Below are 17,825 nucleotides of genomic sequence, written 5' to 3'. Positions count from 1 at the left end.
CATAATCGTATTGCAGCAAACTAGTCTCTGACAAACACTCACAACGGTACTTCATGCCCTCTTACACACAAAATACACTCTACTAGAAAACACATCACCACCCCCTTTACCTTACAACTTTCACTCAAAAACCATACTATACTACCAAACACATCTCATAAAACAAATATCAACATCCCCTTTCCCTACTCCTCAAAAACAAAACATATCACGCAAACCAGCGCAACAAAATCTCTCAATCGCAATACTTCATAATACTTACCATCACACAGTAAAAACACACCTACCTTTCAAATTACACAAATGGACAAACTACAATATCAAGCTTTCTCTCTTCCACCAATCCTAATACACATAGAGCATCACAACTACTCTCTTTTAACCTCCTCTTATCCATTGAACAATTTAGAACCATACCACATGACCCACATGCTGCACTGCCACCCCTAGCTCATATACCTTCCGCCCTAAACAGACACAAACAAAAATAAGCAACGTGAGACACCTCACAACTTTGCTTCTCCAGGTCTACTGCACAACAAGGTTACACTACAAAAACAAAGCAAACATTAGGGGGATGATGGACGGAGCACTGAAACTTTTCAGACACTCACCCCCAGTCACAGATCTGGGTTGAATCCATCATCGTTCTTTAGCTCACTTTGCCACTCCAGTTCAGACCCAGCTATATGCAGATCAGTCTTGACCCTGTTCCTCATGGGAACAGTCCAGCCCGAACAGCCAAGCAAGATCCACCCTGGACCAGAAACAAGCATCCTGGGACCGATTTTGGGGGTAACACCCCTCATCAGCCAGGCCAGCTTGAATCTAGTGGCAAAGTAAGCAAGGGACCCGCGTCTGGGTATACCCTGCCAACTTAGGGCGAACAAAGCAAAACACAAGGTGATGATGGACGGAGCACTGATACTTTTCACTCACTCCCCAATCACAGATCTGGGTTGAATCCATCATCGTTCTTTAGCTCACTTCGCCACCCCAGTGCAGACACAGCTATACGCAAATCAGCCTTGACCATGTGCCTCATGGGAACAGTCCAGCCCGAACTGCCAAGCCAGTTCTTACCTGGACTGGAAACCAGCATCCTGGGACCGGCTTTGGGGTAACTCCCCTCAACAGCCAGGCTAGCTTGAATACAGTAGCAAAGTGAGCAAGGGACCCATGTCTGGGCATACCCTGCCAAGTTTGGGCGAACAAAGCAAACACAAGGAGACTACAAAAACAACACAGCACACCAACTCACTCTTAAACATGGTCTCCACCACCTACACACGCAGACCCATCTAAATTCCTTCTTAGCCTGCTGGACGAGGAACACGATCCAGAACAGCTACACGATTGCTATCCTCATACAGCTATTACCAACACGAAGGACACACCAGCTGCAAGCCCACAAAATACTGCTCACTCCTCTACAAAGCAAAGTCACACTATCTCCAAAGTACATTATCTAAACTGTCTACTAATAAATGCTCGATCGCGCTCTCTAAGAACAAACGTCACATTCACGACCTTCTCACGGACGCAAAACCAGACATACTACCTATTACAGAATCATGGTTGACAGATGATATGGCTCCAGTCTTGCATGAAGCCGTTCCTCTAGACTATCAAACTATCATCCAAAATGGTATAGGCAAAAGAGGAGGTGGCGTATCGGTTGTGTTCAGGCAAACATTACATATCACTAAAATTGACGACGTCTCCATAAAAGATTGTGAGGCCATTTTCACCAGATGTAATCCTACACAGTCTTCCTCCTCTAAATTCCTGCTCCTTTACAGACCTCCACCTGGCAAGGCAAATATCCCAGACGCAATTCCAGACACGGTTTCAAACCTGATAACACTACACTCGAAGATATACGTTATGGGTGACCTCAACATTTGTTTTGATAACCCAAATATGCCCCATCCGAAAACAATCATTGCTGGCCTAGAAGCACTGAACCTGCATCAGATTTCCCACAAACATCGCGTTACACATCCTAGATGTCATTTTTGCTAATACAGAACTAGTTACCTTTCAAAACAATGACTCCAGTCACATGGTCATACCACCATTTGCTTGCCTTCCAACATAAAACAACACTAAGTGACGCACCTAAAACCACTTTACGTGCATCCATTTATCGCCCATGGAACAAACTCGATTTGGAACACTTACAAACACAACTAACATCCAGTAGAGATCTAGAAACAATAAAATCTGTTCAAAACGATACGAGTGGCTACAGGATGCTTTTGATATCCTGGTACCACTAAAAACCACACAACAGAACAAAAGAAAACAAGCATCTTGGAGACAGAGATAAAACAGCAAATTAGGAAGCTGCAACGTGCCTGGCTCAAAACAATTGCAAACCAAGACAAACTTTGCTTACAGTAAATGAACAGATTGTACAAGTCAGCTATCAAAAAAGCGAAGAAAAAATACTATTCATACAGAATTCAAAATGCTAAATGTGGAAATAAAGAATTCTATAAAATTCTCAGTGAATTTCGTAAACCAAATTTCCTAGAAGCAGCTCCTCCCATTACTCAAGAGTTCACAGACAAACTGGCAAATCATTACGCGGACAAAGCAGACATGTTGGACTCATACTTAAAACATAGAAAAAGCATCAGCACTAACCCTTTTACAAAGCTACAATCCAAGAATACTCTGACCCAGCCTCTCCATTCCTTCAAACACATTTCACACAATGAATTTATGGACCTGGTCAAAGCAAGCAGGCCTGCTGCCAGCCCTTCTGACCAGTGTACCTTCGAGACAATTCTTCTAACAACCTCTGCTGCCACTCCAGTAAGGAAAATCATCAACAACTCCTTAACTACTGGAATATTCCAAGAAGAACTTAAAAGTTATACATATGCCCATAACTGAAGAGAACAAACTTGGACCAGCTGAACCATGACAACTACAGACCGATTTCAAATGGCCCTTTTTTGGGCAAACGGATAGAAAGAGCAGCTGTTACCCAGATGTCACAATTCATTGAAGAGAATGTCATACTTTCAGACTTCCAAACAGGATTCCGTCCAGGAAGAGGCACAGAATCTGCCCTCCTTGCCATCTGGGGCGACCTGAAAACACAGTTGACTGCAACAGGGTTGCTGCACTACTTCTCTTGGACCTCTTGGCTGCCTTTGACACAGTTGACCATGACACTCTGATACAAAGACTCCACAAAGCCGGCATAGAGGGGACTGCTCTAGACTGGATCACGTCCTACCTTTGCAACAGAACTAATGTAATCCATTCCCCACCATTCACGTCCAAACCGTACTTCACAAAAGCAGGAGTCCCTCAAGCCTCTATTATCTCATCCATGCTTTTCAACATCTAGATGAAGTCATTACCGGCACTGATCAATCAATTTCAACTCATGTGCTACAACTATGCAGATGACACGCAAATACTCCTTCAACTGGAATGCACCAAAGACATTGGAAACTCGCCAATTTTCAGTTGTCTCAGAGCCGTGGATCAATGGGTGACGTGGAGCCATCTCAAATTGAACGCTTCCACAATGGAAATACTCACGTGTGGCAATTGGAAACATTATGGCCCATTCGCCATGTGGCCTGATGATATTGGATCTAAAATATTGAAGGAAGTAAGAAACCTCGGAATTACCATGGACTCCAAGCTATTGATGAATGCCCAAGTGGACAAACTAGCAAGATCAAGCTTTGTTACTGTAAAAACTCAGCGACGAATCTTCACCCATTTGGGATTTTCACACAAGGTCCAAGCTACCATCTCCCTTGTTTTGTCCAAACTCGATTATGCCAATAGTCTCTACCATGGATCACCTTGAACGACTGTGAAAAGACTACAACAGATTCAGAACTCTGTTGCCAGACTACTCTTACGTATAAAACCGCAAGACCACATCTCCCCTGCCTTCAAAGCCCTGCATTGGTTACCGGTTGCCAGAAGATCCACATTCAAGCTGCTTTGTATCACTCACAAAGCAATACATGAAACTGGACAGCTCTTCATCAGGAATAAAATCACCAAACACATTCAACAAAGAAAACTCTGTTCTAGAGTGGCAACTCGCCTCAAAATCCCAAGATACAAGAAAAAAACAATGGGTGGCACATCATTCTCTGTGCAAGCAGCCAAACCATGGAACTCTTTACCTCTTAACATAAGATCCACAGATAACCACCTTATCTCAGAAAACTACTCAAGAATTGGCTCGTCCCCACATAACCACCATACGCAAACAGATAAATATACAGCATATCACTCTGTATATAAGCATTTATTTGTACTATTGATATTTACCTATACATGTGTATTGCTTTGTATAAACCTGTAGAATACTTATGGTTAAAAAAAATTATATAGAGATATTCATTGGTTCTGCTTAAGAAATGTATATATCACGGATAGCTACATTATTCTATGTTTTAACATGTATATTAGTGACTGCATAAATAACTAAATCTTTTTATCATAACTATTTATCTACAATTGCTTCACTAAAGACATACAATACAAATATATATGTATATTCAAATAAATAAAACTACATTTTAAGTACAACACTTCAAAACCAGAGTTAATTTAATGCATCTTTAATCTACATAGACTACCTTCAATTATGCATCTTTTCCTCACCATGCACTTATGGATCTATATCTTTATTACTTTTTGATCTATATATTTATTACTTGAACTTGATCCTCCAGCTCAACTCGGACTCTCTCAAACCTCTTTCTACACTCTTTCTAATGCATTAGCCTATTTCTCACCCTATACTTCTATCAATATATCATTTACCGCCACTCTCTCATTCATCCCAAACCCCAAAATAACACTTTCGAGACTCATCCCTACTCTACCTCTCCTTGTATCATCTAATACCTCTTTTTACTATTCCGATCCCCCAAAACAAGACTTTCTACATCCTCCCTCCGACTCTTCCCCCTCCACCTCCCTTTTACTTATCCACCTCCACCTCCTTTTTACTCATGCCAAGCCTCCTCCTACTGCTATGAGCTAAAAAAAAAAATCTAAATCCTTCCCACTATCCTTTTCAATCCAAATAACAGACTAACATGCCTACCACTCAATTAATTTCATATTTCACTATACTAATTCACCACTAATCCTCTATGGGTTATGGAGTAGCGTGCTACTCACCGAAATAGCACTTCAACACCTCATCAGGGGTAACAAGCGCTATACAAATGCAAACCTTTTTACCTCTTCTACCCTTTGGCTATCCTTCTAAATCCAAAAAACTGACTGACATATCCACCACTCAAATTACTTTCATATTTCAGTATACTAATTTACCACTAATACTGTACCAGTGTTCCAGAGTGGCGTGCTACTCGACGGAAAAAAAAAAAAAAAAAACCACTTCAAACCCCCCCCCTTCCCCATCAGGGGTAGCAAGTGCTATATAAATGCAAACCTTTTTCCCTCTTCTATTCTTCTCAATCCAAATAACTGGCTAACATTTCCACCACTCAAATTACTTTCATATTTTCACTAAACTAATTCACCACTAATCCTTTTTGAATTCCAGAGTAGAGTACATCTTGCCGAAAGAGTGCTTCGATGCCTCGTCCGGGATAGTAAGCGCTATATAAATGCAATTACAATACAATACAATTGTTGGTGCCGTACTCACTGCCTCAGTTATTATCCTTTTAGCACATTTCTAGACAGGGATATGCACCTTCACTTGCTACTGGCCAAAGTAAGTGACTTAGTAAAAGAGAGGCAGAGAAAAGGGTTTGCTGTAGGCATACAGACTGGGTTGGCATACTAGCACCATGATAATAACAGCGCTAATGGGAGGTGCAGATGCTCCTTGTTTTGGAACAGTTCATAGATTTACATCATGATATGTTTGAAAACCTCAATCTGATCAGAGTTAACTCAGGAAAGGAGGAAGTAAATGGAGAGTGCAAGCTTACCTGTTTTGGATTACAATTTTCCAGAAAAGGTAGCGTCTGACCGTGAATTCTATGGACTATCTCTTGCTTTCCACACAGCTTACAAGATGCCACTTTCAAACCCACACAACATACACATCATATGAAAATTAGAAACAGACCTTTGTCTTATGCTGTCTGAGCAGGACATTAAGTCTAAGAATTTGATATTGTGATGGCAACAATAAACAGCACAAATATCGTGCCCACAACCTGATTGGGTCTTTTGGAAATTATTTCTTGATTAGCAAAAATCCAAGTGAGTTGTGAATTGCAGCTTCTGTACTGAAGAAAAATCAAACTGAGATCATCATAATTGGTGGTGCCTTCATGGACCGGATATGTTTTTTTAGTGTGAAAAATTAGCAAATGGCCCCACAGATGCACCATCCACCGTCAGAAAGGAAAATCAATGGATTAAAAAAAGTTTCCAATTTTGGCAATACCTTAAAATGTGTATGCTTAAGGAAGAGGCATCACATGGAAACATGAACTTTAAAAGTTTCTACATTTTATATGAATATAGATCTTTTCCCTACCCCCAATTGATGGCCTCCACAGTCTCAATGTCCAGAGGATCAACCGATGAAGGCAGGGCTTTGTAGAGAGAAGCAAGTCTGTCGGTCAGCAACTCGCACAAGCTAGTGCTCTGCATAAGACATCTGGCAGCTGCAGGCTCTGGCAGGCTAACTAACAGCATGAGACCTTCACAAGCCTTTACAGCAATACGACCATCCTGGAAGGAGTATAGAACACAGAAATACATACTGAATTACACCAATGAGAGAACGATGGTGAAATTGCATTCAACTAATCTAATCATATATGATAAACTACTAGATAAACAATGTGCTGCTGTAATATTACATGTAAATAGTATCGTTACTCAATGAGAATATAAAGCTACAACAAAAGGCATTATTTGGTTATTGACTGCAGTACATTATACAGCCTTGTGGCAGTGAAATGATATGCATGTACATGGCATATTTTAAGTAAAAAATACGAAACACTGTTAATGCACCCTAGTCATGTCCAATATATCTGTAAAATATTACAGTATGGAATGTACCGTTTTGAAATCAGTCCCGTGCCCACAGCTCAAATAATAGGCACAAGGTGTGTTAACCAATACATCACATCCATTTGTACACCTTTGCCCAGTCATGCACATGTAGGTGAGGTCAAATTACTTCTCATTATTTTACGTCACTGATGTGAGACTTCAGGCAATGCCCCACTCCCCAATTTATGCTGGTTGTTTATCCATCGGCCCCTGGGAGATGTTCTTAAAAGCACTGCAGTGGTCCGGGCATTGTATTTTTCTTAATGCAATTCTATATTGAGACCCCTTCCAAAGTTCAGCTGCTATGCGTCTACTACGATCTATATGATCTCGAAGCTTCAACTGTCCAGGGCTATTGCACACCACTACTTGCAACACCAGCTCAGCTCTCATAATCTGGGGTACAGGAGCAATTCTCTGTTGACAGATTCACAATTAATCCATATACAAAAGAGGACTAGAGATATATATCTTTACCAAATTCCAGATTATCTGTGCCAAACTGTCCTTGCAGGGTGGTAACTACAACGAGGATCAGAAAGACAACCTACTTGTGCTTGATCATGCTAACCTGCTTGTGCCAACCGCACTTCCTCATCCCACTTGAACTTGAGCACCAGCATGGAAATGTACAAAGACTACCAGCAGCCAACAGGCCTGGGCTGCAAACTGAAACAACGTATTTCTGACAAACAATAAAAATCAAATGGAACTGACCGGACTCCTTGTGAGATTGAGTAAGGAGTTCACAAGATTGTAGTCTTGGTTTGGATGACTGCTCGCAGTGTCGGAGACATCAGTGTTGTTAAGACATGTTGAAAGTTCATCAACCTGGTCTCCAATGTCATTTTCTTTCACCTCATGCCCTGCCCAAGCTCCACTACTTGATGCTTCGGATTTCAGCGACTGCCCCGTGTCCGTCAGGCAGTTCTGGTCTTTTAGGTCATCTCCTGAAGGTCCTCTGAATGCCGGCAGTTTTAACTTGTTCTAAGAAAAGAAGCATTGAGTAGTGAGATGTGTACAGTAAGTTATACACAAACCTTTACAAAAACTTCAGGCAGCCATTGCAAATGTCCCTGTACTTCCTTTGCAAAGGACGTTAGACAATTTTCCCATAAATATGCATTACATAAGGATGTACACAATTTAATTCATATGGATATCAGCTATCTGAAAATGCAGCAATATAGTGGGGAATGCCAATCACCCACCTCGAGGAAGAAATTAACTAAGTATGGATCCTGCTTCAGCTTGGAACAGACTATACAGAGAAACTGAATCTCCTCATTTTCGGTTGGTGTTGCTAGAACTTCCCCACAAAGCCTGATGAGTTTCTGTGAATGAAAATAGAGAACATAATTTTTATGTACCTACATTAAGTAGAAATTTAATGTTACTTCTAAGTAACAGACAGTCAAGTAACTAGACAAGTCGCCATGAATGGCACACGTGAAAATAAAAAAACAATGCCTTTCTTGGCTGCTACACCGCTGGATTAATCAGCAAGTAACGCATCCCACTAGTTTATAGTTACTATCAAATATAGGAATCTTTGAAGCGAAGCAATGAACGTCTATCAGCTTCAGGAATTATCCCCCTCATTGATCTGTTTCTCACTCAGCTAAAATCAGGTTAGCTACTGTAGAATTATAATCTGCCCCAGAGGACAAACCAGATTGTTAAAATTGAAGATAATGTTTGTACAGTTCAGCATTTTAATTGCGGGTCACATGTAGTGGTCTATTATTCTATATCTGATTTTAGATTTCAAGTAGTCTCTAAATTTTCTGGAGAGTTAGAAACAACCACAACTGAGCCATCACAAAAGTTTTGTAACTCCTGAGCGCAACATTTTTTGAAGAAAGTGGAGCAAATATATATTATACAAATATTATATATATTATACAAGCACCCACGTCTCCTTCAACCCCACCACCAAACTCCACTGAACCGACCACAGCTGCATCCACTTCACCTTCAAGAAGCCCACCACACCAAACAGATGCCTCGCCGCTGCTGGAGCAAAGTCACCGAAGACCAGCTAACCACCTCCCTCGCCCAGAGCCCACCCGCCGACTCCACTGACTCAGACACCGCCACCCGCAACCTCAGACAGTGGATCGACGACTGAGCCAACACCCTCACCCTGGTCAAGAGACCCTCCAACAGTCACACCAGCAAGAAAACCAGCTGGTTCACTAAAGACCTCCAGGCCTCCAAGCGAACCTGACGAAAACTGGAGAAGATCTGGCTCCGTGAACAAACACCAGACAGCTACGCAGCCCACAAGAGCACCACCCGCAGATACCATCACCTCATCAGATCTACCAAAAGGGCCTCCTTCAAAGACTGCCTAGACAACAACGCACACAACAGCAAAGAGCTCTTCAACATCGTGAAAGAACTCTCCAACCCCAGCTCCAACACCAACGACGTCTCACCTTTGCAAAACCTGTGCGACTCGCTGGCCACCTTCTTCCACCGCAAGATCACAGACATCCACGAAAGCTTCAACGCCACGCCTGCCCTACAACCACCGAGATCCTCGCCCCCACAACCACCAACCGCCTGCTCCCATGTACCAACATCACCGACGACTACACCATCAAGACTATGAACACCATCCACTCCGGATCTCCATCAGACCCATGCCCACACCACATCTTCAACAAAGCCAGCACAGCCATCGCACCCCATCTCCGGAAAGTCATCAACATCTCCTTAGAGACAGCAACGTTCCCGGAGAGCTGGAAGCACGCCAAGATCAACGCCTTACTCAAGAAACCCAAGGCGGATCCCAAGGACCTCAAGGGTTTCCGGCCCATCTCCCTGCTCCCGTTACCGGAAAAGGTCATTGAGAAGACTGTCAACAAACAACTGACCCGCTACCTCGAGGAGAACAGCATCCTGGACTCTTCCCAATCCGGGTTCCGCAGCAACCACAGCACCGAAACTGCCCTCATCGCCGCTACCGATGACATCAGGACCCTGCTAGACAACGGAGGAACAGCTGCCCTCATCCTTCTGTACCTGTCAACCGCCTTCGACCTGGTCTGCCACCACACACTACGAACATGCCTCCACGACGCCGGGATCCAGCGAAAGCTTTGGACTGGACCACCTCCTTCCTGGCCGGCAGAACACAGAGTCTGCCTTCCCCCCCTTCAGCTCCGAAGCCACCAAGATCATCTGCGGCGCACCTTAAGGCTCATCCCTCAGCCCAACGCTGTTCAACATCTACATGGCACCACTCCCCCACGTCGGTTGACTGCACAACCTCAACATCATCACCTATGTCGACCACACCCAGCTGATCCTCTCCCTCACCAAAGACCCCCACACCGCCAGAACCAACCTCCACGAAGGACTGAAGGCTGTTTCCGAATGGATGAGGAACAGCCGATTGAAGCTGAACTCTGACAAGACGGAGGTCCTCATCCTCGGATCCACCCCCTGAGCCTGGGACTCCTGGCGGCCCACCGCACTGGGAACAGCCCCAACACCAACCGACCACGCACACAACCCAAGTCATCTTCGACTTCACCCTCTCCATGACTAAGCAGGTCAACGCCGTCTCTTCCTTATGCTACAACACCCTCCGCATGCTTCACAGGATCTAAAAGTGGATCCCCACCGAAACTAGAAGAACGGTCATCCAGGCCCTCATCAGCAGCAGACTGGACTACACAAACAAACTCTACGCAGGAGCCTCGGCCAAACTCCCGAGACGGCTGCAATGCATCCAGAGCGCCTATGCACGCCTGATCCTCGACATCCCTCGCCGCAGCCACATCACACCCCACCCCACGAGAGACCTGCACTGGCTCCCCGTCAACAAGAGGATAACCTTCAAGCTCCTCCCCACGCACACAAAGCACTCCACAACACCAGACCAGCTTACCACAACAGACTACTCAGCTTCTACACCCCCACCTGCCAGCTCCGCCGACCTAACCCTCGCCACAGTTCCCCGCATCCGAAGAGCGATCTCCGGCGGCAGATCGTTAAACCACCTCACCGACAAGACCTGGAACCCCCTCCCCACCCACCTACGACAGACCCAAGACCTGCTGACCTTCAGAAGACTCAAGACCTGGCTTTTTGAGCAGTAGCAGCATCCCCCACCCCCCAGCACCTTGAGACCCTCACAGGTAAGTAATGCGCTTTACAAATGCTATGATTGATTATTTGATACTAATACTTGCACAGTTAAAAGCATCCTAGCCAATGTTGGCTCTTCTGCGGACATAACTTTTTCTGAATTTAAGCCAATTACCAACGAGAAAATCACCACTCTTATTCAGCAGGCCAAATCAGGTTCTCCCTATGACCCTCTTCCCCCCATTGTGGTTAAGCAAGCCGCTGAGATGCTGGTTTCCAGTCTTACCACCATTTTGAATTCCATGTTTGCTCAGGGTGTATTTCCTACTATTTGGAAAAAGGCATCTATTTTGCCATTATAAAAATACACAATCTTGATACCAAGGAACCAAATAATTACAGTCCTATTTCCCGCCTTCCTATCCCGGCAAAACTGGTGGAAAAAGTAATCGATGAACAGCTAACCCACTACCTGCACTTCAACAACTGTCTGGACGAAACACAGTTTGGATTCAGTGCAGAACACAGTACAGAATCAGCCCTGGTTAAAGCCACAGATGAAATTAGAACACTTCTGGATACAGGGAGAGCTGCTGCTCTGATTTTGCTCGACTTGTCGGAGGCGTTCGACACGGTCGATCACAATCTCTTACTAAGGTGTCTTTATCCATTGGCATCTCCGACAAAGCGCTCACACTGGTTTCTTCCTTCCTGTCTGGTAGAATACAATTGGTTGCTTTGGGCACCAAAAAGTGGCGCAAGGGGTTTGTGAATCTGCCCCTTAGTGCCCTAAACCTACTCCTGCAGACTGTCTTATGGGAAGGGAAGCTGTGCCAGTACAGGATGCATATTTTAAATTTCAGCTAACCATGTACGTTGTAAGGTTTTTAGCTGTTATGTTTGTACTAGTTGATTCAATGCCCATTAGATTCCCAATGTTACACTAATGTTCTGATGTGTTACCTTTGCCTCAAATTGTAAAGCGCTCTGATATCCTTCGGGATCAAGTTCGCGCTATATAAAACTTTATAAATAAATAAATAAATAAATAAATAAATAAACAAGTCTCCACCCTTTGTCCTCCGATGTGGAGTCCTACAGGGCTCATCCTTGAGCTCCACTCTTTTTAATATTTATTTAACCGAGCTGGCAACACTTATTAGATCCTTCGGACTGGCTCTGACATCCTATGCAGACGATACACAAATTGTTTTGTCTGTGTCTAAAAACACTGTCACTGATGCAAAATTGTAAGTACTTCATGCTGGCAGTCAGGTCCTGGATGAGTTCTCATTGTCATAGACGGAATTCAGATAAAACTGAAGTAGTCATTTTTGGCAATTTTCTACCATACTGGTCACAGAGTTGGTGGCCTGAAGAATTAGGGACAGCACCAATTCCAGTCGCCAAGGCTAAAAACCTTGGTGTGATCAAGGTGTGATCACTGATAAAAAACTGCACTTTGAGGCACAGGTTAATGCCGTTTCCTCATCAAGGTTTTTTTTGCTTAAAATAATCAAAAACGTACTACCTTTTATTACCAGCAGGAAAACGTTGATTACCTCACTGATTCTTGCCAAATTAGACTATTGTAATGGTCTCTATCTTGGTCTTCCTAAGAAACAACACAATAAGTTGCAAATGATCCAGAATGCGGCCGCCAGGCTTTTGCTGGGAATTCCTAAGTATCATTCAGTCCGGAAACATTTGCAAAAGCTGCACTGGCTCCCAGTCAAGATCCGTATTATCTTTAAGGTCCTTCGCACTACCTCTAAGGCACTTCGCGATCCTGGTCCCAAGTTCCTGAGACGCCTATGATACTGGTATGTCTCTAAAAAGTATCTGCGCTTAGAAGGAACTAAATTGTTTGCAACTCCGAGATTTTTCAAAGCCAGTTGGGGTGGTGGTAGAAGCTTTAGGATGGCAGCCCCCAAACTCTGGAATGAACTTCCCTTCTCCATTAGAACACTTCCAACGTTGTTTGCTTTCAGGAAGGCCCTGAAAACTTGTCTGTTTACTAAATAGAGACACCTGCCTTACATGAACTTGCTTCTCCAGACCTCAGCGCCAAGATACCTCTGGGTTGTCGAGCGCTTAATAAATGTATTAACATAACATAACAGATACCTTTTTTGCCTATGTTAACTTCTGTTCTGTCCCCTTACCAATCAACACATGTTCTCACCCCGTAAAACGGATTCGGCCGAAACAAAAAAAAAAAAAAGTATATGCTACTGGCGAGGATTCCTATTGTAACAGTAGCAGTGATAACCCAAATTATTCCTTACACAGATATTTAAAGGGTCAGACAAAACGAAACATAACAATCACTATGACGTGGCATAGAATGTCAAGCAAACTTATTTCACTTAGGTTTCCATTGATGCATTGGCACCATTTCATGTAGCCCCTTTTTATAGACATGCCTGCACCTCCTCAAGCAAGAGTTGGAGGTGTTAGTTTTTGATCTCATGAAGGTGGGGTGGCGGGAGGGTAATCCTGTCAGGCCCTGAGTTCCCTCAATATTAGACAAGTAGGCAGCAGGTTGTGGTTTAGATGCTGCAATGTAGTTTTGAAGAATGATTCTTCATAAAAAACTGTCTTTTTAAAAATGGTCTTGGTTATCTACTGGCACGTACCTCGCAAGATACTGCGATGCAGAACCTGGTGATGGCAGGTGCGATTGCAAGGTTTGAATGATAGGTAGAATACCATCTAGTATGGATGACATTAGTGGATAGGGAGCACAACCTGTGTAAAGTCACCTGCCCCATAATCGTGCTTTGCATCATCCTGTGAGGTGGGTCTACAAAGCAATCGTCATCAGGTCTTGAATGTACTGAATATGGCAGTGACTACTGTTATAGTCTAAGTGTGGTGTATAGTTTTTCTTCTTAGAGACTGATAAACCTCAGTGTGTGGTGTTACCTCCTTTGAGGCCAGAGGTGCTGTGAAAGGCCCTCTGATTTTCCCTCAGAGAATCAAAGTGATGTTTGCTATAGGTACGGGCTTCCATGGAGGCCCTGGAGATACAGATTATCCCAAGTTGAAGTCTACAGGCGAAACAAAACTAGGATCCCACACACTTTGTTCTTTTGCTGTGCCAGACGGTCCTCCTCTGAATGTCCTGGACTACCAGACAAGAATTCAGTAAAGTCTTGGCACAGCAATTCTGACTTTTGCACCCACCTGCTGCCCGAGGGTGTCGGACAGTTTCCTGCGAACAAAAGGTATTGCGTGCAAAGTAGTTGGTCTTGTGGTGCCTTGATAAACAGAAGTAACAGGTCTAGCTTTGGTCTGACCTTGGGTATTTGCTATTGTAAGAGGAACACAACATAAAATGAGTATTCTCCAGCTCCTTCTCATTCTCAAGCTCATAGGGCATGATTCTGGATCTTTGACTCAGAAAAAGTGGCACTGCTGGCTTTGTTTATTTTCTGTTCAATGCTCTGTCCTTTCTTTTCTCAGAGTTGTTCTGTGCCAAAATCTTTCAGTTACAATGGTATTGGATCCCCTGAACCATGTCCTAGCCTGATTATGGAAAAACAACAATCTGGGAGGTCTGTGTTCTGGTGCTTACAGTGCTTACTTTGAGCCAATGGTTGCAGGTGGGGCCTACCAGCACTTGGTTTTGGGTATCTGCCTTATTTTTCCCCATCAGACTTTGTCTCAGAAAAATACACAATGAGATAAGAATGAGAAAGACGGGAAAAACACGACAAAGGATTAATTCAGGAACCTGCATCAGTTAGATAAAAAGCAGGGGGTGGTGGATTAACAAGGAATGAGGTGCATTCACGACTGCCAAGGCTTTGGAATTCAGCACGCTGACATCCAATGGAACCAGCCATCAGGTTCTGAGCAAAACGGTGGGCCCAAGCACTTGTTTTTTTTTTTACAAATTAAGCACAGTGTGAATTGTGCATTTCACCTCAAAACAGATAATCTGTCTTTGAAGAAATACAACTTGTAATTTTATGAGCACAAGACTAGATGAAAGGAGAGTGCACAGCAAGGTACCTGCAATACATAAGCAACAAAAACCTATGCATGCGGACCTATCGGGCCAAGTTTATGCAATGAATAGCTTAACTGTGGAATAAATAAAAGATGCACGTGTTTTTTTTTAAAGATCAAAAGAATTATAAAGCAGTTCAATAAACGTGCACAACAATCAACTAGTCAGAACTCTGTGTTACCATGATAGGACTAGAACATTGTTTAATAAGGAAAACCTTCCAAGAAACATGCAATTTGACACTTCATTCATAAGCATTTAAGTTTAGAATGTATGTTTTTGTCCTGGAATTGAGCATTACCATCAAGGAAACAAACGTCTATGGTCCTCCAGATTCCTAACTTCTCAAAACCATCATGAGCTTCAAGAGAGTGATGGCACAGTCTCCTTAACCAAGACCTGGACAGACCTTCTCCATCTAATGGATTGAAGATCACATATTCTGAAATCTCTAGCTCCAACCAAGTTCCTCAATTGTGAACAGATCTGTACACAGGCCAAAGTCCAGCAGCCACAGACAAAGATTCTAGACATGTGGATTGGAGTTTAGCAGCAGGACACAGATGTCAGCATGTTTGATGGAAGACTATACTAGAGAAAACAAAATTAACATTTTATACTGTGCTAAAAAGCGGAATCCTCTTGAGGATTGGTTATGACCAAAATAAGTCCACAGATTACAAAAGTTATAGCTCCCAGGGAATTATAGCTGTGGTAGATTAGACAACAGATGAGAATATCAACTGGGTCAGCACTGCCTTTCTAGAATGGAGAACACAGGGATGCTTGCTTTAGATGTGTAGCACTGTAAGGATTGGTGGCCCTTTGATGCCCATGCAATGAGGACCTGTTGAGCAGGTCAACAACTCGACCATGACAGCCAACACCTTACATCAAGCACGAGAGTAACAAAAGGCACCGCCTAAGACGAATTAAGTGCTCTACGAGGTTGGTTGAGCAAATACGTAACATTACCATGAAGCCAAAGTCAACTATCATTTGTCAAAGATCTGGACACAGTTGTGGGCTATATGTTACTATTAAACTAGAAAACCTTTTCTGTCCTAAGCAAGGAACCAAAAGGTGTGATAATCAGATACGTATGCTAATTTATCATTATTTCCAATACAAGGATAAACAAAATTGGTATACCTGAACAGGTCGGTGTACATTAATGTGAGGAAGAAGCGGCTGTCGGATCCGACCTAAGAGTTTTGTATAGAAAACCAATACCTGCTGCTTCATTCCTGGTGGACACTGCAAAAAAAAAAAGAAGAATTAACAGACTGGCTCCTTCTCTTGCGGCACCTCAGACCCGCTCACGAACCAGCGGCATACCAGTCCAGCTACCGGCCTGGCAGCATACCAGACCAGCTCCCTACCCAGCAGCTTCCCAGATGGGCTCACTACAGCCAACATCCATGACTGGATTCATACAGTACGTTCAAAATATTGGTCGAGGTAGTCAAATATCTTGCGACAAATCAAAAAGTAAGCAGACAAACAGAAAAGAGTAAATGCAAAGGTAAGTTCAAGAACAGAAATTTATTTTGCTATGTAACACCAGCATTAAATGCAATTGTCAGTCAAAGCATTAATGGGTCGCAATGCATTACTATTGACAGTGCTCTGAGGTGTAGGAAACAAAAGGGAAATTCGGGCAGTGGTAGTGAGTTGACGGGTGGGGGACAGGGTAAAGGTGTTTGTGACATAAGTACAATACACAATATATACAGTTTGACCTTTCCAGCCTATATATGGTCAATAGGTTCATATATATATATATATATATATATATATATATTACACATTGCTCATAGGTACATTTTCAATTGGTACATTTTATTCTATGAGCATGTGGGCGTTTTGATAGGACGGTCTACGTTTCGACCCCAGCAGATAGGAGGGTGAGTGGTGTCCTCACAAAGGGGTCTTCATCAGGACAGATGAGCACTTGGATGAGGAAGGACGGGCAACGTTCGATTCTCGAGGGGCTCCTGGTTTATTTGGTTAATAATCTAGCAGAGCATGGGGAATCAATCTCCAGATGCAGGCCATGGTAAATCCAAAACAGTCTTCTATGTGTGGCTGGGTCACTAGACACAGCAGTTTCCCAGACTGTAAAAACAACTATATAAAAGCCCTTGGAAGTTGCAAAAGGGTTCTGCAACTCATGCCAAGTCACATTTAAGAGGGGACAAGAAAGGTGCATCCCCTCATAATTGCGAATCGCAATTACGTGCATCAATAGTTTGTGTATGCTACTGCTGCCACAAAGTACTGCTCAGATATATACATCTGAATCTGGGTGTTAAAGAATTTGTAAATGCGAAGCAAAATCTGTCCCTGACGGACTGCATCTCCTGTGTGAATTCTGTCGGGTAGACTCTGGGGCAGAGGTTACAGGGGAGGGAGCCGGGGAACAGTTCAGCGCCAATCTTTTCCTTCCCAAATGATACGCTTATTTTTTCGGTCGAGCCTAGGGAGTGCATGTGCTGTTGCGAGGTATGCAGAATTGGAGTATGGATTTGTAGTCCCACCCAGTCTCCACCCATATTTTTAATTGGCTTGTGTCATTGTACTTCGTAAACACTGGCTTCAGAGTTGGTATTAGGCTTGTTATTCCCTCAATGATACTGCCCTGTCTGCATTTGTTACC

At 43.3% G+C, this 17,825-nt stretch overlaps 1 protein-coding gene across 1 annotated transcript in view; it reads right to left on the bottom strand.

Moving 5' to 3' along the window:
- The window catches only part of FHIP2A (FHF complex subunit HOOK interacting protein 2A), a 340,036-nt gene that overhangs the window by 234,680 nt on the left and 87,531 nt on the right, over positions 1-17,825 (bottom strand). Inside the window, exons 4-7 of the mRNA XM_086922896.1 lie at positions 16,319-16,423; positions 8,259-8,381; positions 7,765-8,034; positions 6,521-6,717 (exon numbers count right to left, since the gene is read on the bottom strand). Of these exons, the coding sequence (XP_086779022.1) occupies positions 6,521-6,717; positions 7,765-8,034; positions 8,259-8,381; positions 16,319-16,423 (695 nt within the window). The remainder of the gene's footprint in view (positions 1-6,520; positions 6,718-7,764; positions 8,035-8,258; positions 8,382-16,318; positions 16,424-17,825) is intronic.

Source organism: Lissotriton vulgaris, chromosome 5, assembly GCF_964263255.1.
Source record: "Lissotriton vulgaris chromosome 5, aLisVul1.2, whole genome shotgun sequence".
NCBI classification, from domain to species: Eukaryota; Metazoa; Chordata; class Amphibia; order Caudata; family Salamandridae; genus Lissotriton; species Lissotriton vulgaris.
This window is presented reverse-complemented; position numbering and strand designations above follow the sequence as displayed.